The sequence below is a fragment of the Peromyscus maniculatus genome, chromosome 5 (genome assembly GCF_049852395.1).
Source record: "Peromyscus maniculatus bairdii isolate BWxNUB_F1_BW_parent chromosome 5, HU_Pman_BW_mat_3.1, whole genome shotgun sequence".
NCBI classification, from domain to species: Eukaryota; Metazoa; Chordata; class Mammalia; order Rodentia; family Cricetidae; genus Peromyscus; species Peromyscus maniculatus.
This window is the reverse complement of record NC_134856.1, coordinates 124,208,729-124,236,366: the sequence shown is the minus strand read 5'-3', so window position 1 is coordinate 124,236,366 and position 27,638 is coordinate 124,208,729. Positions and strand designations below refer to the sequence as shown.

Sequence of the window (27,638 nt, the reverse complement as noted above, 5' to 3'; positions counted from 1 at the left end):
GTGTGTCCACACAAACGAATAAACAAATCAAAAAAAAAAAAAAATGAAAGGACCTGTGAGATGGCTCAGTGGGTAAGGGTGACTGCTGCTGATTCTGACAGCCTGAGTTCGATCCCCAGCACCCACATGATGGAAGGGGAGCAGCAGCTTCTACAGGCTGTCCTCTCAACTCTACACATGTGCTGTGGTGTGCACTCACCGTGCACGCTAAACACAGAAGTGTAACAAAAAGACAAGATAAAGAGTGATGGGAGAAGACACTGGACATCCGCCTCTAACATCCCCCCCTACATGCATATGCACGTGCACATACACACATACACACACAGACCTGCATGCACATGGTGCACATGCACACACACACACACACACACACACACACACACACACCTGCACACACACAGGTACATACATACATAATAAAAAAAAGATTAATGCAAATTTCAGCATTCAGGAGGCCGAGGCAGGAGGATTGCTGTGAGTTTGAAGTCAGTCTAAGCTATATGTTAGGGCCTGTCCCCTCCGACCCCAACTACGTTACTGAAAATGTGATTAATGCGACACTGGGGTGGTATCACAGGCCTGTAATCCAGCACTTAGGAGGCTGAGGCAGGGGGATTAGACTTGCAGGCCAGTCTGGGCGGCATAGCAGCTTCCAGGGCAACCTGGGGAACATAATGGGATCCTGTCTCAGGAACCCAATAGTAACAACTAATGCAGAGTTTGGATCTAGTTCCAAATGCATTTGGTTTATTTTCGTATAAAATACGTTGTACTTATTTAATTAAAGAAGCAGCCCCAAACCCACTCTCCCCTGGCCTCAGACTCATCAAATGGAGGGATGCCATGGCCATGTGTCCTTTCTGCCATCTCTGCTGCAGGTCACCACCGCCCTTTCATGATTCCCAAGCCTTTGCTGGCCCTTGGCCAGATGTGTTTCCTGTTTCCACCCCATCCTCTTAGTTTGGCTTAGTTTCTAAGAACCAGATGAGGCAGATGTTTGCCTGCCACTTGGTACCAGGGCCTCAGGCCTTCCCCACAGCTGTCTCTCTGGTTTATGATATGATATGGCTCCCAGCCTTTCAGGATATGGCCAAGGGCTGGAAAGGAAAGAGGAGACCAAAAGTCACCTGGGAAGCTCAGAGCAGTGTCTTACAGCAGGCCGCCGTCCGCAGATGCGGAGGCCATGGTCCCAGAGCTTGCTCCCTGGCCTATTTCTAGCCACCGGTCTAAGTGCCTGTCTTAGGTGCCCTTGTCCCTTCCCTGGAGTGTTCTCCGACACCAGGTCTCTCATTGGCTCTGCAGGTGTGGGTCTTTGAGGGGTACTGGGCACACTCATGGTCAGTACTGCTCAGCTCCCTCTCTGTTCCTGGGAGGTAAACACTATTCCACTGATATAACACGTCCCCATATCTACCTGTGACTCTCCCCTGGCTGCTGTCACAGGTGTGGAGTCTATAAAAACAATCCAGATGTATTCTCTAACAATCCCAGAGGTAAGAAGTCTGGGTTTAGCATGCTGGCAGACTGGGCTTGCTCTGGGAGCTTCTAGCAGCTGCCTGTCCAGCTTGGCTTGTGGCCTTTGTGTGACCTCACCCAGCCTCTTGTTCACAGCCTGTGGTTTCTGGTGCTGCTCTCACCTCCCTCCTGGGGAGACGGCCACCTGGATAATCTGGGCTCGGCACTTTCTCTTGACCCTTGGCCTGATCACAGCAGCCAAGCCCCCTTCCCCCGCTCACACAAGGGAACACTCATGGGTTCTGGGGATCAGGATATTGACACTCTGAAACCTGCACTACCTCAAGACTGTAGGGACAAAAAGGAATTGTCCCCTCCAATCTGAAGGACTGTTAGAAGGAACTGTCAGACAGAGAAAAGGGAGACACACGACTGTATTACATGCACGGGGCAGGGTAGACTCTTCATTGTTTTTAGTCCAGCCTCCCTTGGAAAACTATTACACCCTTTTCTGCAGGGGAGGAGAGAGTTGAAAATGTCAACACTCTTAGGATAACAGTAGGTGGTTTTTAGGGGAACTCAATGGACTTGGCGACCATTTGGTGATCCAAGACAGTGTTTTGGTCCTGCAAAAGAGGAAATGATGATAATAGTGTGTGACAGACGTCTGTCCAGGTGTGTGGATGAGTCTGCTTTCTGCTGATGGGTCCAGTTCTCTGTGGTCACTAGCCTCCCAACAGAAGCCTGAAGCACTACTTCCTCTCTTGGTGGATGCTGTCTCTAGGAGGATAAGAGAACTTTGAAGAAAGCTGATTCCTGTCCCAGAAGGTGTGTGTGTGTGTGTGGGGGGGGGGGTGTATGTACGCAGGACCAAGGGAAGATGGAAGATGGGAAAGCCTTGGATTCTGAGGTAGCTATTGTGCCCAGCCCTCCAGTCTGAGAGGGATCTTTTTCTCACCCTCAATAGGACTTCCGATCTGTGGCACCAGCTCCTGGGAACAGGTCCCTACCCCTGCAGGTGATGCCATGTTTGATGGTGCTATGTTATTACCACCCCCACCCTCTGACCCCACTGCTTAGGCCCACGTTCAGATTCTGACCTTCTGTGATGTGGCTCAGGCTCCCTTCACTTTCCTCATCTGTGGACTGGAGGCAGTAAACTCACTGCTCAGGAAACAGCAGGCATGACCACTTGTCCTCCTGTCCGTCTGTATGTTAGACAGGACATGTACGCTGAGGAAGTTTCCTTGGTGGGAAGGAAGGAGGAGGAGGTCACGAGGTCTCCAAACGACGTACTTCTGGGTGCTTTAGCACAAGTAGAGGGGGGTTGACATTTGGGCGTCAGTGTTAGGTAGTCATCTTTGCTAATCAGGATGTTGCCATCTGCACTTATCTAGGAGGAAGCTAGAAGCTTCTTCATCTGTCTTCCCAGGGGCCAGCGTGGCTTCTCTAGTACCTGAATGTCAGGATAATCCACGAACCTCTTGTTGTGTTACAAGAAAGCAAAAAAACAATATATCCCATAGGAGGCGAATGTCATTGGGGATGGGAGAGGGGTCTTACCAGACCAGAACAAGTATACAAAAGGTTAATTGGAGAAAATTTATTAAAGGGAGTACATCGCTTGGAGAGACAGAGGTATAACAGGTGGGCAGACAGAGAGAGGGTGGTGGTGGTGGTGACTGACTGACTCTGGGAACAGGACTTCTTTTGTCAGAGTTAAGAGAAAGTACTTGCTCTTGTCTCATGAGGCAATTCTGTGGGGTCCACATCTGGATAGATAAGCACACATCTCCCTAGCTTGTCAAGTAGCTCATTTTGCAGCCCCCTTGTCTACTAAGATTGGCCAGTTGGGGTAAGGGCCATGGATCTTTAAGAGCTAGGCTCTAAAGAGTTGTGTAAACATCACGAGTCATTGAGGTCAGGCTCCCGTCGTCAGGGTCTGGTTGTTAAGGTGTAGGAACTTCTGTCTTTAATTTTGTCCCCCCACCCCGTCTCTCCAGCAAGGCTGTCATCATTTACTGGGGTTTATAGGGTCTTCACTGCAGAGCCCGCACTTCCTGTTTGAGGACAGTGCTGAAGGCCGTGTCTGTCATCCTGATGGATATGTCCTCTTCCTGTTTAATCCATTGTGACAATTCCCTCTAAAAGCACAGGCCCTATCTTGGTCCATTTTGTGTTTCTACAACACAATACCCGGGGCTGGACAGTGTATACCATTGGCTCATGGCATGGGGCCCAGGCATTGGGACGTATGCTCTTGAGGGGGATAATGGGATAGACTGCAGGCCCTTCCTCTTCCTGATTCTTTTGCTTCCCAGCTGTGAGATTAGCAGGCTTACATCTCCATGTATCCCTGGCATCATGTGCCCCACAGGCTTGGAGAGTGGGACCAATTGATGTTGGGCTGAAACCTTTAAGACAGAACCAAAGCAAACATCTCTCCTTTATAAGTCATTCATCTCAGCTTTGTTATGGACACAGAAAGCTGCCAGGGTGGTGCTGTTCTTATAGATGGTTTGCCTTTGTTCCTCTCTGAAACAGCGCTTCAAGTGTTTTCTAGGATTTTGTTTATCTTATTTTGGTGGGGGGAGGTTTGAGACAGAGTCTCACATAGCCCAGGCTAGCCTTGAACTCCCCTTGTAGCTGAGGATGACCTTCAACTTTTGCTCTGTCTTCCCAGTTTCTGGAATTGCAGGTGTATACCATCACACCCAGAACTGTTCTTTTGGATCTGAGTCCTAGAAGTGGGGATGGGGTAGGGTGGGAGCGCTGCTGGGTTGCCTTCGTTTCAGGCACTTGGTTTTGCCACCACGGTGCCTCACCTACAACACTCTGTTTAACACTTGTGGGGTTTAAGCCCGCCCATAGCAAGCACACAGCTCTTCAGTGAACTAGTGGGATGATCCGGCCAGTTCTCACAGAACCATTGATAAAATTAGAGCAATGCTTCTCTCGAAGCTCGAGTGCAGGATAAGAGTCCTCTGTGGACTTCATGTTCCTAATTTCCTAATCCCAGCTGCAGGAGGATACAAACCTGAACAGGATACCATCATGAAGGTAGGATGGTCTGTAAGGGCGTTTCCCATCTCCACCACTCTCCAGTTGTGAAGCACAGTACTGAGGATCACGGTTGCCAGTGGCACTCTTAGCTTGCTGATCTCTTCTACAGGTCGTTAAGGTGAGAACACATGGGAGCAGGTGCCTGTATGGAATTTCTCTTGACTGTCCTATCTTGTGATAACACATGCCGGCATTAGACCATCAACCTTGCATCCAACACTCACCTTCTCTGCTCTCCCCTGGCGTTGGGTTGCAGCGGTTGCTAAGCAACTGGCTTATCTGTAGCAGTGTCTGGTTGGTCAGCAGATCCAGAAGACAGACTGACACCACCATTCCTAATAGAGACTTCCAGCCGCGAGCTACCCCAGGGGATGGAGCTTGAACTCTGCTGCATCTAAGCACATCTGACTGAGCCTCACAACCCAGGGGCTCCTCCTTCCTGGGGCTAGGGCCTGCCTTTTGTCACTGGGGGAGATAATCTAGAGTTATGAAATGATAGATACAAACTTCAACTACATAAAACAAGAAGCTTACTAATTCTGGAGGAGTTCAAGATGATTTACAACAAAATTCTCTATCTTCCTTTATATTTAAAACCCACCCAGGAGGTAGCTGATTATTTTACCTTGCACTCAGGAAACTTTATTTTGGAGGTCAAGAAGGCACTAACCTCATCAGACTCCCCCCTCAGGGGTCCTATGCATTGTTTTCCTTCTTTCTCATACCTCATTGGAGGTCTGGTCATCCCTAAGGTCTTCTCATAGCTAAGTTCTGTCTTTATTATCAATTACCACTAAGTATGAACGGGCCTCTGCAAAACCCAAGTATTATGGTAGGGATAAACTGAAGTACTGACTGGCATAAAATGACCTCCCTTCTAAAGAATTTGTTGTTGTGCCCGGGGGTGGTGGTGCTGTGTACACAGAATGTTCTAGGAAGAGGTTCCTAGTCTCTATTTACTGTGCCTTTTAATATGCCAGTTTTTTTTTTTATTAAATGGTACTTCTAGGCCAAAAGAAATATCCACCAACTTCATTAAAGGAGTAATTAAGTCCAAATAACAAAGTACTTGTTTCCTAACAACTTGGCACATATTTAAAAGATAACACATACACACTAAAAGAGTAAAAATGTCTTGTTTTCTTCTTTAATCACCTGGATGACTTCTAAACAGGACGTGTGCCTGCTAGACACTGCCTACGTTCTCAGGCTTAGAACCGCATAGGACACCACCACCCTCCTGTGTTTTCCCATCTTGGTCTTTGTGTGTGTGTGTGTGTGTGTGTGTGTGTGTGTGTGTGTGTGTGTGTGTACACGCGCATGCGCACATGTACTCAAGTGCCTTTTGTTACTAACCATAGCAACTGCTACAAACTCAGCTTCATAAAGAAAGGCAAACAATGAAGGGTCTCCAAGTGTCATCAGTGTTGGGATAGTGTCCTTCCTTATGTCCGTCCTTCTCACAGACTCCAGGACGTGTTGAAGATCACACACACACACACACACACACACACACACACACAGAGAGAGAGAGAGAGAGAGAGAGAGAGAGAGAGAGAGAGTTTTAAAAAGTCTATTCCCATCCCAATTCCTTAACTGCAGTTGGGTCCTCTTGCCCTGACATCATCATGAGGGCCATGGGTTGTTCTCGTTCTGAAGGAGAGCTGCCAGGGCCATGTAAGCCCAGGCACATCAGTCTTTAGGGACTTACGTCACACTAAAACAGCCTGCCATGTTTGCAGATTATTGCCAAAGAAAACAAACAACCAGGCCTCTCTTTAGCCACTGCCATGGGCAGTAAGACTAGTCTCCATCCCACGGGGGGGGGGGGGGGGGGGCGGGGGGAGGGGGGGGGCTGTGCCTTCACTGTGGATGGTTAGGTTGTTTACCCAAACCCTCATCTCGGGTAGAAAATTAAGTTCTGTCCCTGGAAGATATAAAGGCTACTGGAGAGAAGAAATCAGCTGGCTTCATGGTTGCTGAGGGAAAGCTTGGATCAGGAGTCAAGTACTTTGTAAATACCCTCTCTCAATTCATTCCTCACCTTCAGTTTTTAAGGTTCTGAGCTCTTTGGGAAGGATATAATTATTGCCCATGGAGCATGGTAGCACATACCTACCAAAACCTCAGCCAGGCTGGAGATGTGGCCCAGTCTACAGAGTGGCCTGTCTAGCATGCAGCAAGCCCTAAGTTTGAACCCCAACTCCAGCACAGTATAAACACAGTTTGTGGGTGTGTGCCTATAATCCCAGCACTTGGGAGGTGGAGGCAGGAGAATTGGAAGGTCATTTTCAGTTAATGACTCTCTACACAGGGAGTTCAAGGCCAGCCTGAGTTGTATGAGACCCCTTCTCAAAACAGATTAACTCACGAGCAGCAACCAAAGGTGAGTTTTGTGATTTAGCCAGAGAATTTTTAATCGACAGCCTCTCATAGCTAGCCAAGCCTTCTTTATTTACTAGAAGCAGCTAATGGGCAACCTTTGCCCTACATTTGCCCAGCCTGGCCTCCCTGTGTCCACTCCAGACAGACAGTAATGCTTTCAAAGTCTCAGCCTTGGCTATGCATGGCATAAAGTGAGCTTGGCATTGGTTATCATGTGCCGTTCTTGTACATGGCTCACTTCACCCTCTTAGCCCTCTGAGGGAGCTTTGGGGCCACCTGTTACAGCCTTTGCATCAAGGCCAGCCTAGGACCTCTTTGGATGTGCAGACCTGCCCCTCTTACTGCGCTGTGGTACCTTGAGCACTCAGCCAATGACTTGGTTTGAATTCCGGCAGTGAGCGCTGACTTGTGCAGTTTTTATTTGCATCTGTTATTGACCTCAGCGGGCTATTATGAGCATTTTTGTGCCTCAGGTCAGTTACTCTGTACTCATCTCGACCCTTAGAAATGGGTATAATGACTCTTTCTACATACAGGAGCCAAGCTTCATCTGTATCCAGTGTCTGCACTCACAGCATTTGCAAACTAGATCCATATCGCGTGCCCCCTTTCTTCTCTACTCTGTCTTCTGTATGTCATGTTCTTAATAGGTGTGCAGTGCGTCCTCTGCCCATTCTCAGTAGGGGTCCAGAAAACCAGGGAACATGGGGTGTTTGAGGAGCATTTTAGTTGCCCACACAGAGGCCAGAGGGCTGATTTTGGCTGGAATTTTTAAAAAGGGTGCTCTTTTACAGACATCTACAGGAGGCAGGGGAAGTAGGTGGCTAAAATGACAGTCCCCAACCCACCACAGACCCCAGCCAGTACGGGCAGACTTTGTGTCATGGCGTGGTGCCGGCGTGGAACATCCAAAGCCCGCGTTAGCATCTCTGCCACCACGGCCCGCAAATGAGGTGCTATGCCTGGCCCCTGTCAGCACGGGTCTCCACCTTTCTCCCTCCCTCCTCATGTGTGAGGCTCAGGTGACATCCATGACCTGGCAAACCTGTGTGTGAGCCCAGGCTTTCGCTGCAAAGGCTATCGGGGAAGCAAAGCACTGGCTTGGCTTCACAGGTCCAGTATGTGTGAGCAGGCACAGTAAAGAAACCGCCAGCATGACCACTCCACGATTAGGGGCAAGGTTTTTATTGTGACTAGGAGAGGGAAAATATTGAGGGCCACCTGGACGAGTCCAGAGCAGAGAGAAAAGAAAGCAGATTAGACATGGCCAGGGCAGTGGGAGAGAATAATGGAGATAGAAAAATAGCAAGAGGTAGAGAATGGAGCATGGGGAGGGAGAGAGGGAGAGAGGGAAGGAGAGAGAGGGAGGGAAAGAGGGGAAGGAGGGAGAGAGAGAGAGAGAGAGAGAGAGAGAGAGAGAGAGAGAGAGAGAGAGAGAGAATGGCAGGGGACAGACAAGAAGGGAGAGTGGGCGTGGACAAATCATGTGGATTATAAGAAGGAAGAGTAGCTTCATGAGGCTGAAGGGCCAGGATCGTGGACTTGGAAATGTGTAACAGGTACTTGTGATACTGAGGGAATTGAGGGAGCCCGGAGACCAGCATGGGCTTTGATATACTGTGAAGTGCCACAAGTATATGTCAATTGGAGAGCCATATGTCCCATCTGCCAGAGGTAAGGGAACGGACTCCTTTGGGGGAACAGAAAACCTGTTTCACACTTCCTGAGGAGTGCTGGCTTTTATCCAAGACGGAAATCCTCCTATGTCCAGCTTGAGCTCCTTTCTGGATATCTGGACCGCCTGAGAGACCTAACATACTGAAACTGTGCCTCCTGCCACGACTCTCAGGTGGGGTACATCCCAACACACCAAGAAGATAGAGGGGCTGGGCAGACTCCCCAAATGATTCTCCCTGGGTCTCCAAACATGCACACGCCCCCTTTGGGTTACTTCTCAGTTTCCAGGTAGGATGACCATCACTGGGCCTGGCCACAGGTTGGACAGCAGGGTGGAGACGATGTAGGTGAAGGTGCTCTGGGAACCGGCTTGTGGGTAATTATCCCCAGCTGCGCTGAGTGGAGCAGGACATGGTTTGCCTGGGGCTGTGGGAGGGGACTGTGGCTGTTGGTTTCCTAGCTACACTGCTCTTTGGGGTCAGAGGCTGTAAGGCCAGCATGGCTCACAGGGTCTGTCACCTGTCTCCCCTGACTGAGGGGTGAGGATTTGGCCACCCGAGGTACTTTGGTTCTTGCCAGGGCCTGCAATACTATGAGTCTTGATGCCCTAGCTATCATGAGCATGACTCAACAATGTTTTTTCCATGGTGCTCTGCCTTGAGATAAAGCCTTGGGCAAGTACGAAGTCTCACAGTACTTTCCCAATGACCAGTGCTGGCTGGTAGAGGGCTGAGCCTTTGTGTGTGTGGGTTTGGTTGTGGAACCCTGCTACCGCCGTGGCCAGTTTCCACAGCCACCCTCCTCCCTGATAGTAAGCTTTCAGTTGATCCGGCCGGTTTATTGCCTCACATATGGAGTAATCAGACAGTTGGCCTCAGGAAGAGAGAGCAACAGCCTTCTTGTCCTGTGGGCAACCTCTGCCCCTTCTTAATTTCCCCTCTGTTCTTCCAACACCAGGCTCTGCCACCTTCGTGGCCCCTCAGCCTCATCTCATGAGCTCCCAGGGCTGGGGACTTCTTCCTGACTGCTTCTGGTAGCACAGAGGCTCAGGCATTTCATACAGATCCTTGCCCATGCAGCCATTGTCTAGCCGGAAAATGGGAGGCATGGGGGCTGGTGAGCCGGTTCGGTTGGTAAAGACGCCTGCCGCCTTGCCACACAACCTGAGTTGTGTAGACTCACACCGTAAGAGGAGAGAACCAACCATCTCTAGTTATCCTCTGACTGCCACAAGTGTGCCACGGTACATGTACACCCCCCCCCAATAAATGATGACTGTAAATAACTCCCCCCCTTCTTAATGGGGAGCATGGAGCCCAGAGATCATAGCCCTGCCATGCAGCATGGACCTGGTGTGTATCGCTGGTCTTCGTCATAATTGCTAAGCCTCACCCCCCCCCCCCCCATTCTGCCGTAAACGGGCCACACGGCACTAGTGTGGTTCTTTGTGGGCACAGAATAGTTTGAGTCCTCTTTTCCCTCCTGCTGCACCCCACCCAGCACCTGCTCAGGCTGTGTGGAGAGAGCCCGAGTGGGGACAGTCACCTTGGTAACAGGGAGACTAATAATAGGTTAATAATAGGCTCTTTTGAAAACCCCGGAGCGCCTCACCGAGTCTCTCTGCTAGAGTAACTGCTGAAAGAGCTAGCAGCGTTGGGTAAGGCGTGCAGACAGACGCGGGGAGGGGCACCGTGTTGGCAGATGCGGAACGCTCCTCGCCTCCTCTGACTGCTGCCTCAGAGCTGCTTTCTGGAGCTCCTGGCAGGTGATGCAAGTGAGCAGACCTCTGGGAGTCATGGGTAGGCAGTGCCCTAGGATGGCCTTTGCCCCTCGGTAGCACGCCTTTGACTAGCTCAGTGGCAGAAAGGAGACCGTGGCTGGTGGGATCTGGTCTAACTGGAGCTCATCTAAGGCAGAATGTCCTAACTACCTAGTGCTCCAGGAGGAAGTCAGATGGCCAGTGGGTGGAGGAGTTAGCCCCCAGAATCTGTCTTTGGGAGGTAGATGTGGGCATGTGGCCGGGAGGGATGTTGGATCCAGATGAAGCTGCGACATCGTCATCGTCGGTAAGAAAAAGGGAAGTCCGACCCTGCAAGGAACCGAATTTAGCCAACAGTTAAATGTGCCTGGAGGCAGATTCTCCTCAGATGGCCTGTGGGCTCTTATGAGGGACCCAGGTAGCCTGCTTGAACTAGAGAAATGAGAGCTAGCCAAGGAGCATCATCCCAGCAGTGCATCAATAAGAGAAGCTGGTGCAGCCGTGCAGGGGCACTGGTGGGGACTGTGCGGAACTGTGCAGATGCATGCGTCAATTGCCATCTTATGCTGGAGGCTCCGGGCAGGAAGAGCAATGCTTCCAGATCTTCGCACTTTTCAAGAGCGGCCAGAAACGTAGGCTGTATAACATGTCTTGTTTTTAAAACAACAACAAAGCCCAACATCTTTGGGGCAAATATACTCAGATCCCCCCTCTAAAGCACAATCCTTCTTTAGAGGGTTGCCATTGCGTCCCCTTTCTTCCTCCTCTTCATTGTTCGTTTTGTGAGACAGGGTCTCAACTCTAGCCCAGGCTGGCCTCCTCAGCTTTGTGATGATGACTCCCTCCCAAGTGCCGGGGTTCCGGGCGTGAGCCGCCTGCCACTCCTGGCTTATTTTCCCCTCTTCTCCCCTTCTCTTCTTTCACTGTTTTTGTTTTGGTCCTTCGGATGGAGCAAAGGCCATGCCCAGGTGAAACAGCTGCTCTACCACTGAGCCACACTGCCAGCCTCCCTTTTGTGTGATGTTGCCTAATTTGAAGTCTGTGGTCTTTCTTACCTCTGGGGAGGATAGTGTTTCTCTCGACCACACTGGCTGTAAGCAGCAGGTAGTAGTTATGTTGAAGACTGTGTGGGGGCCTCGGGAGACACTAGGAGCTGTGGTGAGAATTCACACGGCTGCTATCCTCCTCTACGGCTGGGCTAATGGCTGTTCTAGCCCACCGTCCTGCAGGCGGACTAGGGGATGGAATTGTCTGGCCTGGGAGTCTCGTGGAACCCTGCCATTTCCATTTTCCTTCCTAGTGACTCTGATGGGCTGGCTAATGGTCAGCATTCTTCAGCATTCTGCCTATTGCCTCACCGTCCACCGCTGTCCAAAGTGGCTCCTTCTGTGAGGAAACATGGCTGCTATCGCTCTTCTTCTCGCGGCTCCCAGGATCCAGTTGGTGCCTTGGACTCTGTCCTGTCTGAGTGGGGAATGGTGGTCAAGACTCGAGAGGCTGTTCCCCAGAATCATAACCACTGAAGCACAGTGGGCACCGCTGGCCATTTCGCAGGACTCAACGGCTGAGTCTCCACAGTCCTGGCTCTTCCCCTCCTCCACCTGATGGCATGGAAAGGCTTCCGGATCCGCCTGCCTGGGGAGCTGGCCATTCGCTCAGAGCTTTGGCTCACACAGACTCCCCTGCTGTCTCCACACCTCTCTTTAACCTCTCCTAGGCCGGAAGCAGCAACTTTCCTTTCCCTTCTCTGTATAGCTACTTCTCGTTGTTATCACCAAATCCCTGACAGAAGCCACTTAAGGAGGAGAGGTTTATCGTGGCCAGTTCGAGGGGATTCTGAGCATTAAGGAGGGGAAGGCAGAGCCGCAGGAAGCATAGAGGTGGGACTCCAAGAAACAGGAAACAGAGACGGGACAGGAAGTGGAAGCGCAGTGTAAACCTCAAGGCCTTCCATGACCCACTTCCTCCAGCTAGGCCCCACTTCCCAAAAGTTCCACAACCTTCCATGCAAACACCATGAGCCTGTGGAGGAGGGGAGACATTTCAGATCTAAAACAAAACATCTGGGAATGTCCCGGCTGGGCGGAGCTGGCTGGTGACTTCCCAATGGCACATCTGCAGTGTTACTGTAGGCTCATGGAGATGTCTGGTGTTCGGGGTGTGATCCCTGCTATTCATTCTGTTATAGTAATGCTCACGAAGCAGCATAGGATGTTTCTGTTTCTCACAGGGCGCCTGTGCAAAATGGGACTGGGCAACAGACCAGAGTTGGACATGGTGCTGGCCATGGAGACACAGCTCCATGCTGAGGCCAGCAGGACCTGAGGAGTCTCCGTTTAGAGACCCCAGCTTGGGCAAAGCCAGGTCCTTGGCTCTGTTGAAGAAAATAATTTCAGGATGAGCCAGTTAGAAGCCCCGCTGGAGTTTATTAAAAGGCATTTTTAGCAAATGCAAGAAGCAAAGTCAGGAGGAAGGTGTTACGGAATCGAGGCGATTTACCCAGGTGTGGGCTTCTGGAAGGAGATATGTTTCACTGTCTTTACAACAGTTAGATGTGGGACTTAGGTAATTTCTGGTTAGGATCTTCAAGGGGTTGCTGAGGAGTTTAAGATCGCAGAGAAGTTCCTGTGGGGCACCTGACAGAGCTATAGTAAGGTGAACTCTGGATCATAGGGGCGCAGGAAGCGAGGACACCTCTACCGTAAACACGTTAATAGTCTTGCTTGTAAGGCGTGAGGCCCTTCCTCGGGTTACATCCACTCAGGCCTTGAGCTGGGTATATTGCTATTTTAACACTCTTACTTATCGATATTTCTACATAAGAAATATTCTTTGTGTGTTGGCGACCTTTGTGAATTGTGCTGGTGAGAGGCTCCAAGCAGACTCGGGAGTAGAGGGTCCCTTCCCATGTCCCTGTAATTTTCCATCATCTTTCTATCCTGCCTCCTTGGGGACAGTCTGTAAAGGAGATGGTGGGGCACCCGCTGGACTTGGGGTGAGTCCAGTGTAGAAAGTCTACTCGGCTGCTCCAGTTCAATTTCAAGTCCCATCACTGTCAGCCATGATCATTTCCTTTCATTAGTGGTGACCCTCTTTCCGAGCCCAGTGACAGCAACCCGGGGCTGTGACAAAGGAGCTGAATATGGGTCACCCTGACCCATTTCCATCTCAAGTTCAGAATTAGCGTGGAAACTTAATCAAGTTGCTCTGAGATTTGCAATGCCACCCAGCCATGCCTGAGGCTCCCCAGCCCCCCCTGCCCTGATTTCTGATGCTCACTCACTACAGTCGCACGCTCTCTTCCCAGCCTCCTTTGGGGCTGCGTGCTGCAGACATTGCCTGTGTGCATAGGCTCCCCGTAACCAGCAATAATAGGGGACCTGTGGCAGGGCGCACACCGGTGCAAAGAACCACCACACCAGCCTTAAGCTAGGGTGCTCAGAGACAGGGACAGTGTACAGGATCAGATGGGCTCCAGCTCAAGCCCCAGATCTGACTGGTGACCTCCCAGAGGCTCAGTTTCCACATCTGTAAGGAGGAGGCGGTATTTGTGTCTATTTCCCAGGATTGGTACATACTAAACAGTACAAGGGCATGTAAAGCATGTGGCCTCCTCTGGCAGAAAGTAAGTGCTTAACTCATGGATATAGTTGCTGTTTTAAAAATACTTTAAATTATGTGTGTGTTAGGGGGGTGGGGTATGTGCGTGTGAATGCAGGTACCTGCAGAGGCCAGGGGCATCAGAGTCCCTGCAGTTAGTTTCAGGCAGTTATGAGCTGCCCCACGTAGGTGCTGGGGACAGAACCCACTCAGGTCCTTTACAAGAACAGCATGTGCTCTTCAAAACTGAGCCACCCTCCAGTCCCTTGTACTTACTATTTGAAGCAGTGTCATTTTTTCCCCATGATCAGATGAGTCTTCTGAATTGGGAAGTTGCATCTGTCAGGATGCTCAGGCAGTTGAAAAGTGGGGTTCATCCCTTCAGTGGAGTTTGTACGGAGGAAGGGCCAGGCCGAGTGGGATTGGAGGGGTCATCCATGCTGACGCTGTTACTTCTCAAAGTGTGTGTGGGGGTGGTGGGGGTGGTGGGGGTGTTGAAGGGTCGAGGGTGAGGGTGGAGCAGGGGAAGGGAAGAGTTGGGAGGAGAGAAAGAGTGGACAAAGACAAGGCTAGACTAAATGTCGAGCTGCTGTGAGTGGAGCTGGCTACATGTTCTACATTTGGGTGGCAGGACCGTGAGATGTTGGCATCTGCTGTATCCAGGACTCTGGCTCTCACTTCTTTTTCCTTCACTTCAAGACCTGGTTCTGCTTAACCTTCAAAAAATAACAACAACAAAAAGACTTCATTCTAAAAATTAGTGCTGTGTGTGGTGACACACGACTTCAGTCCCAGCACTCAGGAGGCAGAGACAGGTGGATCTCTGAGTCTGAGGCCAGCCTAGTCTACCTAGTGAGTTCCAGACCAGCCAGAGATATACAGTAAGACCCTGTCTCCAAGGAAACAAAACAAAAAACAAACCACAAAAATTTTTATGTCTATGAGTACGTATGGAAGCCAGAGGTGGCAGATCCCCCAGGGCTGGAGTTATAGGCTGTCATGAGCCATCTGACATGGGGTGCTGGGAACCGAACTCAGATTCTCTGAAAGAGCAGTACATTGAACCATTTCTCTAGACCCTCAGCTTAATTTATTTTTGAACGATAGGTTCTTTTAGGAATCTAATGAGCCTAACCTTGAGAAAATTGCACTTCACAACATGCACAGTATTTTTGAAAACAGTCCAGATTTGGTGGCTACTAGAATCTCAAGTAAATACCTTTGTTTTAGATCATTTTCTAAATGGGACATCATCTGAAGGTTGAATAGGCAAACTCCTACACATGCTTCAGAACCCGGCTAACATGTTACCTCTTGGACAGAGCTTTCTCATTTGCCCAAAGCAGTTGGGCAGCCCCTCTTTCATGCTGTATCGTATTGTTCACCCCTCTCTTAGATGATCTGCATTCTGTGATCACTCACCACCTGGTTGGTTTCCTCTACTGATTGGATTGGGAACTCCTATTCATCTTCCTCATTTGTTGGTCCCAGGGTCTGGGAGTGTTGGAGGTCGGACACTAAATTAGGATAAGGAGTTACCTGCAGAAAGGGTCAAGGGTCAGGGTATAAATTAGGGTAAGGGATTACCTGCAGAAAAGACTTCCCTTTATCCTCTGACAAGGGGAGGACGCCCTATCTGATGGAATGTCTTTTGGGGTTTTCCCAGTTCGCTGGGAGAGCTGCCCGGGACTTCCAGAGGATAAGGGACTGTCAGCACCAGTGGAATGATCAGGAGGAAGCGTGGGAACCTGGCATCAGTCTTGAAGATTCCACCCTGATTAGATAAGGGAGTGTGTAGTTGGAAATGTCGGCGGCAGGGAGGGAGGGATGCTTTGAAGATCCTGGCTGATTCTGCCTGGCATGGCTCTGGTTCCTGGGTGGCCGCCACCCTCTGCCTACTCCGTGGGAGATCAGAGAGTGGGTATCTTTCCCGGAGTGTCCATGGGAAACTCCTCACCTAGGTTCCCAGGATGTGGAGGCACTATTTGCATGGAGGATCAGCCCACAGAAGTTCTGGTCTCTTGGAGGTCAAGACCTGAGTCGGGACTCAGTCACAACTTTGGAGATCCTGAGCGTGGAGGAGGCGAGGGAAACAGCTGCTTACAGATGACTTTAGCATCTCACAGTTGGAAATGTCTTCCCTCTGTAGCATCGATGCCTTGTGAAGGTCATGGGCATTTAGTCCAGTGACAGAAAACACATTCAAAACACATTCAGCGGGCTGGAAGAAACCATGAGGGACCCCAGGAGGGCATCAAGCTGCTTCTGATGAAGAACAGTGCCCCACCCCCCTGCACTGAGAATACGCTTACCCTCCACTAGGCTCCCTGTCCATCTCTTGTGTCTCCCAGCTTCAGCTCCATGCCTATGTGGGGAGGTTCTTGTTTTTTTCCTTAATAACCCAGTAGCTCTCTATTTGTTGATGGGGGTTCTGGTCCTAAAAATGAAGTTAGTTTAGACTTAGAGGTCTCCAAAGACCAGGCCTTAGGTCTGTGTCATTCTGCATAGGACAGAGGTCCATGAAAAGGACATTTAAGAAGCCTTCCCCCAGAAGGCCTGAGACAGTCTGATGCATTCTCTGCCAGTCACTCTTGGTCACACAGGACTACATGGACAGATGTGGCAGTATCCCAAGGCATTTATTTCTGGGCACAGGGACAGGTCCGTCAGTGAGCCAGCTGAGTTTGGAGCTGTGCGAGGACAGTTCGCAGTCCCTGGAACTGGTGAAGTTGCAGGACGGCTAGTATTGGTCACAGCTGCACTGGACACATAGAATGCCTGCCTGACCCCATCGCTGGGAAGGCTGGAGAACTAGGACGGGACTCTCCCAGTGTTCAGGAAACGTCTGGGGCTTTTTCTCAGCCACTTCTTTCACCTTTCATCTGCTTTGCCCTTCCTGTATGTGCAGGGAGATGGAACCCGTGTGTTCCAAGGGCCTTGGTTGAGTTCACTGTGGTGTGAATGTTCTGGGAGACTGTTGGAAGTTCCCACGGCCGGGGTCCTCTGCCTTTGAGGGAAGATGCATTTGCTATGAGGTGTGTTATACCACACTTTATGTGGTATACTGCCATGAGTATATGGGATGGTAGCAATGGCTCTCCTGTCCTTTCCTTAGAGAAGGCGCAGTCTGTCTCCTGAGACTGAACTTGGTGAGTCCAAAGCAGCTTTTCCTCTGATGATGCAGCTCTCTGATCCCAACTACTTGGGAAGTTGAGGCAGGAGGATCACAGTTTCCAGCTCAGCGGGCTACTAGGGGTATTAAAGTTCTGCCTGGGTGACTTAGCCAAACCTTGCCTCAAAAAAAGGAAGTGGGGGTAGGGCTGTGGGTCGCTGGCAGGGGTCGGGGCAGGGGGGCAAGCATGCAAGCAGCCTGATCCTCTGAAACCTAGAGTTCAAGGAGAGATTCAAGAGATGGGGTCCTTTCCCATCACTGGAGTAGAGTCTCCCCATCTCCTTCAAGTGTAGAAAACAAAAGCACTAGAAGCCACCTGGCATTTCTTTTTGTTCTGATCATAGCCGGCTATGGAGAACATACACACATCTTGGGAGAACTTTAGCTCAGTGAGAGAGTGCCCGCTATGATTGTGTCAGACCCTCATTCAGTCTGTAGACTGCAAAAGAGAACAATCAGTCCCAGCTCTGGTGACCAGAGTTAAGAGTAAACCACTGTCAACACTGAGGTTTTCCCTCCCAGCACGTGTGTCTGTCTCCTTAAAGAGTGATGAAGTCATCACATGATGAATCAGCTTGTTCGTATACCACTGCATCACAGTAATCTTGTCACCGAATGGCCTTTGTGGGTGCCATCTCCTGTGATGGCTCACTGTTCTGTTGGAAGGCTGCCCCCCAGTTTCCTTGCCCATTCTTGGCCATCTACACAGTTCCCAGGTTTTTGCTTTATAAATAATATGTACAAAGCTCCTTTGGGGCAGGAACTGTTTGTGTTTGGGATTTTTCTTTCTTTGATTTCTAGAAGTTGCTTATGATGTTCAAGGATAGAGTATACAAAGGTGTTACCAAACCCCATCTGCAAAGCATGGCTGTCACAGACTGCAGGCAGAGGGCTGGAGCCCAGGTGACGATGTGTGCAGGAACTCTGGCTGTGGCCACAACACTGACAACATCTAGTTTATATCCTTGAGGAACTTACTGGATTTGGGGACCCACAGCATGCATCAATAGCCCAAAGGAGGAGATGCTGTACCCACAAGGATCTATCCATGGACTTGGGGTTGGGGTATTATTCTCTGTGTGTATTCATCTTCCATTTTCCAGAGCACTCATCAGAATCCTTTCGTCTACACAGCTGCCAAGCTCTACCCTTTCGCTGCTCATTTGAGGTGTGTGTGGTGAAGTGGATTGTTTTTATTTCATAGTTTTCATAATAGAATAAATTTCAAAAAGTGTCATTCCCGTGTCCAGTAGAGATGGTTTGGTTTGGGGGAGTCTGAGTTAGGGTATAGCATCTGCCAGAGTCCATACTCCACAGGTGCCATACACATGTTGGCAGTGTTTGTCACCCACCCTTGTGGGGATAATCTGTTTACATGAGCATCTGTCCTTGGCAACACGAACCTGTTGTCAGAGCCCTGTGTGATATAGGGACATGGCACCTGGTGATACGAACCATCATTACCTCATCCCTCTGCCAGAGCCTCCATCCTCCCCTGGGTTCCAGGAGTTAAAAGGGCTTCTTACTGTGCATGTGTGGTCAGAAGGGACAGCCAAACTGCTGTATGGAGCTGGCAAGCAGATTCAGGCACTCTTTGTGCTTAAGGCTGTCACTGGGGGCGGTGCCTAGGTGTGCGTGTGGAAGATTGTGGCTATTTGTTGTGTGTCTTCTTTTCTCCACTTAGTGCCAATCACTTCTGTGTGGCTAGCCTGTCCAGTGGGAAAAAGAGAGGCTCTCTATGCCATACTGTTACTTTGTCCTGGCAGCCCCCTATTCAGGCATCTATAATTACGGGGCTTCCACAAACTCAGCTTGTTCAAAGAGTTCAAGGATTTTGTCAAACACCCACAGTCTGGACAAGTGAGTTTTGGGCTTGGTTCATCTGGCCCCTTCTCCTGGGGTCTCTTGCCCTTCTGCAGCTTGAGTGACCACATCTCCAATCGAGGGTCTGTGTACATCAGGCCATGCTTTGACTCTGTAGCTCCCCTACATATATCTCATCTGGCTGGTTAACCAGTCTGTGTGCTTACACTCTGGTTGCTGATTCTCCAGGTCCAGCAGAGTTGTTTTCTCCCTCTGAGACTCCTGGCTTCTGCAGAATAAACCCGTTTCTCAGTTTCTGTGGTTCTCTCTTCCTTTGATCTGTTGTTTGCTCCAGACCCAGAAGCGTTTAGTCCATAAAGGGCTCAGAGAGGCATCGTGCAGTGCCTGTAATGTATACACCCATGCCTGACATAGTAGGATGTCCATTCTTATTTGGCCTAGCTCCAGGTAAGCCAAAAGCAATAAGCCCATCCAGAGACGGATGGCGATGGAAGAGGAAGCAGGTACTCCCCACCCCTAAAATGTAGTGAACACAGGCATGAGAAAAATATTCAACTAAGCATTGCCAGTGACCACTCCAACCATTCCAACAGAATGCAAATTGAACTCCAAATATAACTCTAGGGTGGGGTAGGGTGGGGAAGGAACAGCCACGAAGCTTCTGAGTGCTGTTAAGACACATTTGGTTGAGAATGGAGGCTCATGCCTGTAATCTCAGACTCGGGCTGAAGCAGGAAGATGGCTGTAGGTTCCAGGCCAGGCTTGGGCTACAGCGTGAGCCTCTGTGGCAGTCAGTCCTCTTACCTCCAAAGGAAGCACTTCCTCACAGTGGGCCTTTCCTTAACTGGATAGGACCTGAACTTCCATACCCTGGTTCTATGCAGTTGTTTTTTTTTTTCTCTCTAAAAAAGGATATTTTTAGTAATACAGCTTTATTAAAACTTCATGTAACATAAACTTAGTAACTTTTACATATCAGATAATTTTAGGAAAATATATTTTACACATTAAAAAATACTGTATAACTAATATGTAAATATTTAAAAGTGTTTTTTTTTTCCTTTCTTTCTTTCTTTTGTTTTTTTCGAGACAGAGTTCTTTGAATAGTTCTGACTGTCCTGGAACTCACTCTGTAGACCAGTCTGACCTCAAACTCCGCCTGCCTCTGCCTCCCTAAGTGCTGGGGTTAAAGGCATGCACCACCACCACCGGGCTTCAAAAGCATTTTATAAGTAAATACATTTTGTTTTTGCAAGTCGAAGCTTCTCTGTTGTAACCCTGGCTATCCCAGTACTTGCTCTGTAGACCAGGCTGGCCTCAAACTTGGAGATCCACCTGCCTCTGCCACCCAAGTGCTGGGATTAAAGGCCTACACCACCACCGCCCAGCTGCAAATAACCAATTCTTATTCTCTACACATACGTAAAGCCATCAAATAAATCATTCTATGTATTTAGAAATTGAGCATGTTTTTAAAGCAGGAAGGCTATATAATACATTAAACATTACTCTTTAGATCAGTTTCCATAGCTTAATGTTAAAAATAATTCGAGTAATACTGAAATATGTAGGATGTACTTGTGTGTGTGCTGCTGGTGATCGAACCCATGGTCTTGCACACGCTGGGCAATAGATGAAGTACTTTTTTATGTTAGGAAGGAGTATGAAAATGGACACAGGGCTCTGTCCTCTGGGGTCGCAATCCCTTTCACAGCATACTGATCTACTGTTCTTGCTCTCCCCAGGCATAGGCAAGAATGTCATCTGTGACCGCACTGCGACGCCGCTGGACGCCTTCCGCATGATGTCAGCCGCCCACTACTACCCCAAACTCATGAGCATCATGGGCAACGTGCTGCGCTTCCTGCCGGCCTTCGTGCGCATGAAGCAGCTGATAGAGGAGGGCTATGTGGGCGAGCTGCTGGTGTGCGAGGTGCAGGTGCACAGCGGCAGTCTGCTGGGCAAGAAGTACAACTGGAGCTGCGACGACCTGATGGGCGGTGGCGGCCTGCACTCCGTGGGCACCTACATCATCGACCTGCTGACCTTCCTCACTGGCCAGAAGGCCGTCAAGGTCCACGGGCTGCTCAAGACCTTTGTAAAGCAGACGGACCACATCAAGGGTATCCGTCAGATCACCAGCGATGACTTCTGCACCTTCCAGATGGTGCTGGAGGGTGGAGTGTGCTGCACCGTGACCCTGAACTTCAACGTTCCTGGAGAGTTCAAGCAGGACGTGACTGTGGTGGGCTCCGCCGGGAGGCTTCTGGCAGTAGGCACTGACCTCTACGGGCAGCGCAATAGCGCCCCAGAGCAGGAGCTGCTGCTGCAGGACACTACATCCGTGAGCAATTCCCTGCTGCCTGAGAAGGCGTTCAGCGACATCCCCTCGCCCTACCTGCGGGGCACCATGAAGATGATGCAGGCAGTACGCCAGGCCTTCCAGGATCAGGATGACCGGCGCACGTGGGACGGTCGGCCTCTTACCATGGCTGCCACCTTCGACGACTGCCTGTATGCTCTCTGCGTGGTAGACACCATCAAGAGGTCCAGCCAGACTGGAGAGTGGCAGAACATCGCCATCATGACCGAGGAGCCGGAGCTGAGCCCCGCCTACCTGATCAGTGAGGCCATGCGCAGAAGCAGGATGTCCCTCTACTGTTAGCACTGGGACCTTGATGGACTCGACCTGCTGCGTGGGGCCAGTTAGGGGGAAATGCTCTGTGGAGAGGGTAGCCATTGGTGGGGATTGTGGGAAGGGCAGCGTGAATGCACAGCGTAAGAAGGTGGTCCCCGTCCTCGGTAGAGGGCCCCTAAATCCAAGGTGGTGGTGGGCCGACTTCATATTCAGGAGGGCGTGCCCTCCTGATTGGGTATCGGATGAAAGGAAGGAGGTTTAACTAGCACCTTTGTACTCCATTACTGTGAGAAGCAAGGAGGGCCTGCCCCCTGCCCTACCTCATCCATCCACATATCTTGGCCTTCTTTGCAAGCCAAGGCTGTGTATCTGATGACAAGCTCAGTGGGAGATAGGCTCTCTGTCAGCGCCCTCCACTGGCAGGAGAGGGCACTTCATTAAGTGTCTACAAAGGGTTTTTTTGGTGTTTTTGTTTTGTTTTTGGGTTTTGGTTTTTTTGGTGTAGAGGAGGTGGGTGGGGCTGGTGGAAAAACTTGTAATTCCGGGAAGCCACTGTGTGTTTTACTTTAAGGATCTGAAGGAAAAGTACTTGGTAGCAAAGTGCACAGCTTCTTTGATTGCTTTGTGTCCCAGGAAGCATTAGGGCCTATCTAACTGGCTCACTGATGTTCCCCTGGTACAGTGGGCTTCTGCAATGGAGAGCAACTGAGGTGGTAAGCTGTACCTCTGAGGTGACCCAGACGACAGACAGGCTGCACAGAGCCACTTCAGAGCCCTCCCTCAGCAGGGGGTGGGACTAGTGTGAGAGGCAATCCAGGGGGCCTGCCACGCTCTCTAGGCAACGCTAAGAATGCTGCAGGTAGCGTGGGCTTGCCTGTCGCTGCCTGCCTGGGTCAGGACAGCTGCATTCCTGGGTGTTGCAGTATGAGCTCCCCAAAAGCAGAGAGCATGAGCCCAGCTCCAGAGTTGCTATAAGCCCAACTGCCAAGCTGAAGAAAGACACGGAGGAGGAAAGACATGAGACATCTGTGGGTTTAAACAGGAAGCCATTCACTTCACTTCCACAGAAAACACTTTACCTTAAGAAGAGCCATGGCTCTTTCCCTTCCTTCCCTTTGGCCTTGGCTTTCAGGATTCTGACGGCCGGAAACTTTTGAGTGGGTATTAAGACAAAAAGCCAACAGAGAACATATTTTCAGTGTTTCTAAAACGGGGCTCTAGATCCCCAAGAGGGGTCTATATAGGTGGAGAAGGTTCACGCTGGGGAAAAAAAATCTTTGCCTTCCTCTTCTTGTCTTTTTACCCTCCCTGTGAAACTAGAGATGGACCAGTACTGGCTTAGATGTCGGCAGAGACAAAGCCTGTCATCACATGGACACATCTTTGCAAATGTTTGCTGTCCTCAAATATGACTAAAACAGTCTTTAAAACTCGAGTCTGGTCTTAAAGAAGGGTCAAGACTGAAAATAGGGAGTTCTCTTTTTCTCGGTTGGCTTTGCTAACCTTCCCTGGCATGTGGTAGTTTTGAGCCTGGGTATAGACTAGTTCCTGTAAGTAGTCTGCTTAGAATCCAGGCAGTGCTCCTCCCTGGAGCCCTGGTAATTCACAGGCACAGTCATACTGGAGCCCACACACCAGTGGAATGATGGTCATTTTCTAGCACGAAGGAGCGGGTGTTGCCTTGCTGGGAGCCCCTGTTCAACATGGTAAAGGTAGCTGATTGGTTGCCACCCCTTATGGCCAGTGTTTCAGGTTTACAGCTCAGACCAAAACTGGCTATCTGTGCACAGGGCCACATCATAGACTTTTTGGCTTTTTTGGTTCCTGCTCTCATAAATTGCTCTTTAGGAAAGTAATTTTCCCTCTAACTACCCTGAAAATCTGTGATTAAGGATGAAATCAGGGACATGGTAGACAACTCCATGGAGTTCATTTTTCCAAGTCATTTACCTAAGTAGATATTCTTGTGATTTCAATTTTTCAATTTTTTGTTTCTCCACTTCCCTCATATTTGAGGTTTTCCCTCTAGAGGCCTCTGATCTCTGTGATAAACCATGCTGGGTCTAAAACCAAAACTTTCATTTGAGGTTAGGGGCTGTAGAAAGAATATGTGTTCTTTGGAAGAAGCATGAGAAAGTAGTGAGTGTACTGAAGTTGTATCTACTGGAATGCATGTGGTAGAGGTAGAAACAGGAGGGGGAGGCAGTTCTTCGAATGTAAAAATGACAGCAGATGGTTTGGAGGCCTTCTGTAGGGCTCCTTCGGCCCTTGGCTTCTCACGTGCAGATTTCTGATCGGCTGCAGCAATGTGAGACCGGAATCCAAGCTTTCGACAACATTCTGCAAACTGACTTTGATCTAAGTTCTGGCAATAACCCAGCCACTTTCTAATTTTTTTTTTTTTACATGGTTTAAAGGCCTGGTGGAACAGAGACTGTTTGGGGCCTTTTCATTCATTTTCCCCTGGCCTTGCTTGTTCCCATCATTTTATATATACATTATTTTATATATGGCCTCTACAAAAGTCCAGATTCCCAGAGATTTTTAAATAGGTATACACAAGTGTTTGGGAATGGCCCAGGTTCTGCAAACCTTGGAGTCTAGAACTCCTCTGTGGTCACTGTCAGTTCCACTAAGACTTCTCCCCTCCATGGTAAAAATTGCATCATGGGGTTCCTTCAAAGCATCTTAGTCTCCTTGGTAGCACGTCCCATAGTGTCAGGTCCTGTCAGCACTCAAGGTGGCTTACCTGGCTTACCCACCGAACGCAGAGTGTTGTAGGTGCATCATCTTATTATCTATAAAATTAGTATTGGGTACTGTCTCATTCCCCTGTGTACATACGAAGATGTAACCCGCCCAAAGCCACACACGGAGTGAGCAAGCCACAATTTGTACTTTCCTTGTTCTTGTCAGGAAAAGCATTCCTCCTGAAGCCCTGTAGGGGGCGTGCTCCCACCCCAAGGAGCCACTGTAAGAAGAGAGGGCTGAAAGCCACAGCACTCTTCTTGTTGAGTAAGATGCAAAATTTGATGTCCTGCCAGCAGGTTGGCAACTGAAGCTGCCTACAGAAGCAGCTGGGTTTTCTTCCCCTTCCCAAGTGGAAATGTCACTCGGCTTCTTTTGAGGTGGATTTCCTCTGTTGAGCTTTAAGTGTAGATGACTCAACAACCCTCAGCTCTGGGGACTTTCTAAGCATTGTTGGCTATGATAGATGGCCTTGGATTTTGCTGCTGAGGCCGAAGTATAACATAGGAAGACATCTTTTCACAGGAAGGGGGGGGGGGGGTCTGGGGTTTGTTTGGGACCTGGGTTGTAGCTGTACCATTCATTGTTGCATCAAACGCTTTCTTCATCTTGTACAGTGACTGTAGCCATTGAACTTGACCTGTGGTTATAAATTAGGTTTCTGACCTGGTCTCCTTTTCCAGTGGGTACTGCAGGAAATAAGCTTTGTTAAGGATGCCCTGAGGAGAAAGTCAACCCAATAGCACATGAGAGGATTTCAGAGTGGCATCTCTAAGATTCTTCCTTTGATAGTCAAGAGAGGAATATAATGGCCATTCTTTAATGGTAGATCTGGGGTTGGGAAGCCCATTTCCTGATTCTCAGTTTCTTCCTAACTTCACCAACCACACAGGGAAGGAAGGCTCATCCAGGTGATCAGTCTGGGTAGGAAATAGGCCAGAAGGAGAACACAGACCCGCACTGAACAGTATTCACTAAGCTGTGACAGGTAAACCCTTATTTTACAAACATGTTACAAGACTATGTGTATGTTAGGGACAGAACCCAAGGCTTTGTGAATGCTAGGCAAGCTCTCTACCACTCAGCCACACCTCCAGCCTCAATTGTGTCTTCAAAGTACTCAGAAAACTTGTGACTATAGCAGAAGGGTTATCTCTAATTTGCACCTTTATGGAGGTGAGGGGACATAGATTCAGATGTTCACCTTGAGGAGGACTTGAGGCCTGATGCAGGATACAGATTCTGACTCTGACTACCCTATGACTCTTGCTCCATCCACTGGTGACTTCCTTCGTCCACCAAACCCCTGGAGTTTGCAGAACAGGGTGATAACACTGGGGAACTTGGGGGAAAATAGCACCTGTCTGACCATCCCCTTTGCTTCCTTTGGACAAGGGGGCGGGGCGGGGGTGAAGAAGGTTACGGTCCAGAGTCTGCCGTATGGCTCCAGGGTCTTCTCTGGTACTTGTGTTGTTCCAGTGGCCGCCCTGGTCAGTGTCTGGCAGGTGGATCATGCTCTGAGTTTAGCTGGGGCTTCCAGAACTTCTCCGCAGAGCTGTTACACCCTCTCATACTTCTCTAAGAGTGAGAGGCTCGTGGTCTCCTCGGAGTTTGGCAATCTGAATGCATCCGTAAAGAGGAGGTAGCCAACCCAACTGGCCTTTTCTTCCCTGCATCAGGGTCCTTATTTGCTGGAGCCCTTGAGGGCCAAAGAAGCCTCTGGCTCTCTTCCAGGCTACTGACATGTTGCACTACTGAATCCTCTCAAATCTGCTGCAGCCTTTTGTTTACACCAGCAGAGAACAGAGTGACGAAAAGAACATTCTAGTTGAAATGCTTGATGCTTAGTGCAAAGCTCGCCTGGGTCAGTGGAGCAGGGAAGTCATCCTGGCCACGGAGTCACCATGTCTCTGTTGTCTCCTGTGCCCTGTCCAGCTCTCTGCTGTCCCCTGCAGCCACCATAAGGGCTAGGCTGTTCAACGAGCCCCATGGCTTCTAAGAAATGCAGTGTGGCTTATTTGTAGTGCCGAGTGACATCCCAGGCAAAGAACAAAAGCCTGTGACCTGCCCTGCCCCTTTATTCTGCCCTGCCCCTTGTTTAGGGGAGGGAGAACTTTCTAGCAATTACGGCTTTGTTTGCTGCCTGGTGCTTTTACAGTATGTCATTTGTTTTCATTTCCTTTTTTAAAACCAAAATTGCATTGGTTTGGCTGTCATTGTCAAGTGTATATTTATTGTTTTACAGATGTGAGTATATATGTATGTATATGTATAAAACCAAACTTATATATAAAAAGTCAAGGCATGTACACTAGATATTTTAAAGTTATTTATCAAAGGGAAAAGATGTGTGTTATAAAGTAAAACAGAGTCTATATTTTATATATAATGTAGATAGCAAAAGATAGCTTATAAATTATAGAAGGTTTTACTTTTTGTTTTCTATTATTAAACAAAAAAAGAAAGAATTTTAAAAGGTATTTAAAAGAGAGAGGGGAACAAATGCAATAGTGCTTAGTGCTTTTGAGGCAAACCGCTAGGGAGTGGGAGGTGGCTCGCCCTCCCTCTGCAGTTCCAGGCTGAGTGGATGGTACCCACGGTGCCTTGCGATGCTCTGGGCCAGGGCAGGCATGCTCAGCCAGCTGTCTGGGCTGCTGCGGCATTGTTTCCAGCTGCTGAGTGGCTTTGATGGGATGAGCATTGGTGGGAAAAGGATGGATATGGCAAATAAAGTCTTCAAAGAAGAGGTGATTCCAGCCTGGTTGTGTTTTTCTAACCCCAGATGCTCTTGATTTGGGAACTGCTCAGCGTGTGGGCACTGAAGCAGGGAGGGGGGACGCTTGGGGGAGGGGGCTTTGAGGTGAGGCTGTCAGCATCGCTGAAGCTAAAAAGACGGGAATCATTGAATATGTGCTGGAGCAGTCTGCTTCAGATCATTATTTTGAAAATGTTGAAATAGAACCTACTTAAGTATGCATGTGTAGCTACATGCATGTGTGAGTGTGTGGCAGAGGCTAGACCAGGGAAGAAGATAAAAGCACGATTTCACATCAGAGAAGCAAATTTCAGATTTTTTTCACATTTCATGAAGCCGTTTTAAAACAGTGGCACATGTCTATAATCCCCGTAATCTGGAAGTAGAGACAGGAGAATCAAGAGTTTGAGTCCATCCTCAGTCACAGAGTAAGTTTGAGGTTAGCTTGGGCTACATGAGAGCCTGTCTCAAAAAACCCCACACCAACAAAAGGCACTTTCTGACAAGCATTCTTAAGAGCATCTTTGCCTGCCTTGTGTTTCAGCACCATTTGAGAGCA

The 27,638-nt window shown here is 49.4% G+C and overlaps 1 protein-coding gene across 3 annotated transcripts in view; it reads left to right on the top strand.

Moving 5' to 3' along the window:
• Gfod1 (Gfo/Idh/MocA-like oxidoreductase domain containing 1) overlaps positions 1-27,075 on the top strand; it is a 103,469-nt gene extending 76,394 nt beyond the window's left edge. For all 3 annotated transcript variants that reach the window (XM_006972816.4, XM_042278399.2, XM_076573238.1), the window contains exon 2: positions 20,684-27,075. In XM_006972816.4, coding sequence (XP_006972878.1) covers positions 20,684-21,603 — 920 coding nt within the window. In that variant the 3' untranslated portion in view covers positions 21,604-27,075. The remainder of the gene's footprint in view (positions 1-20,683) is intronic.
• Positions 27,076-27,638: the final 563 nt, after the last annotated feature.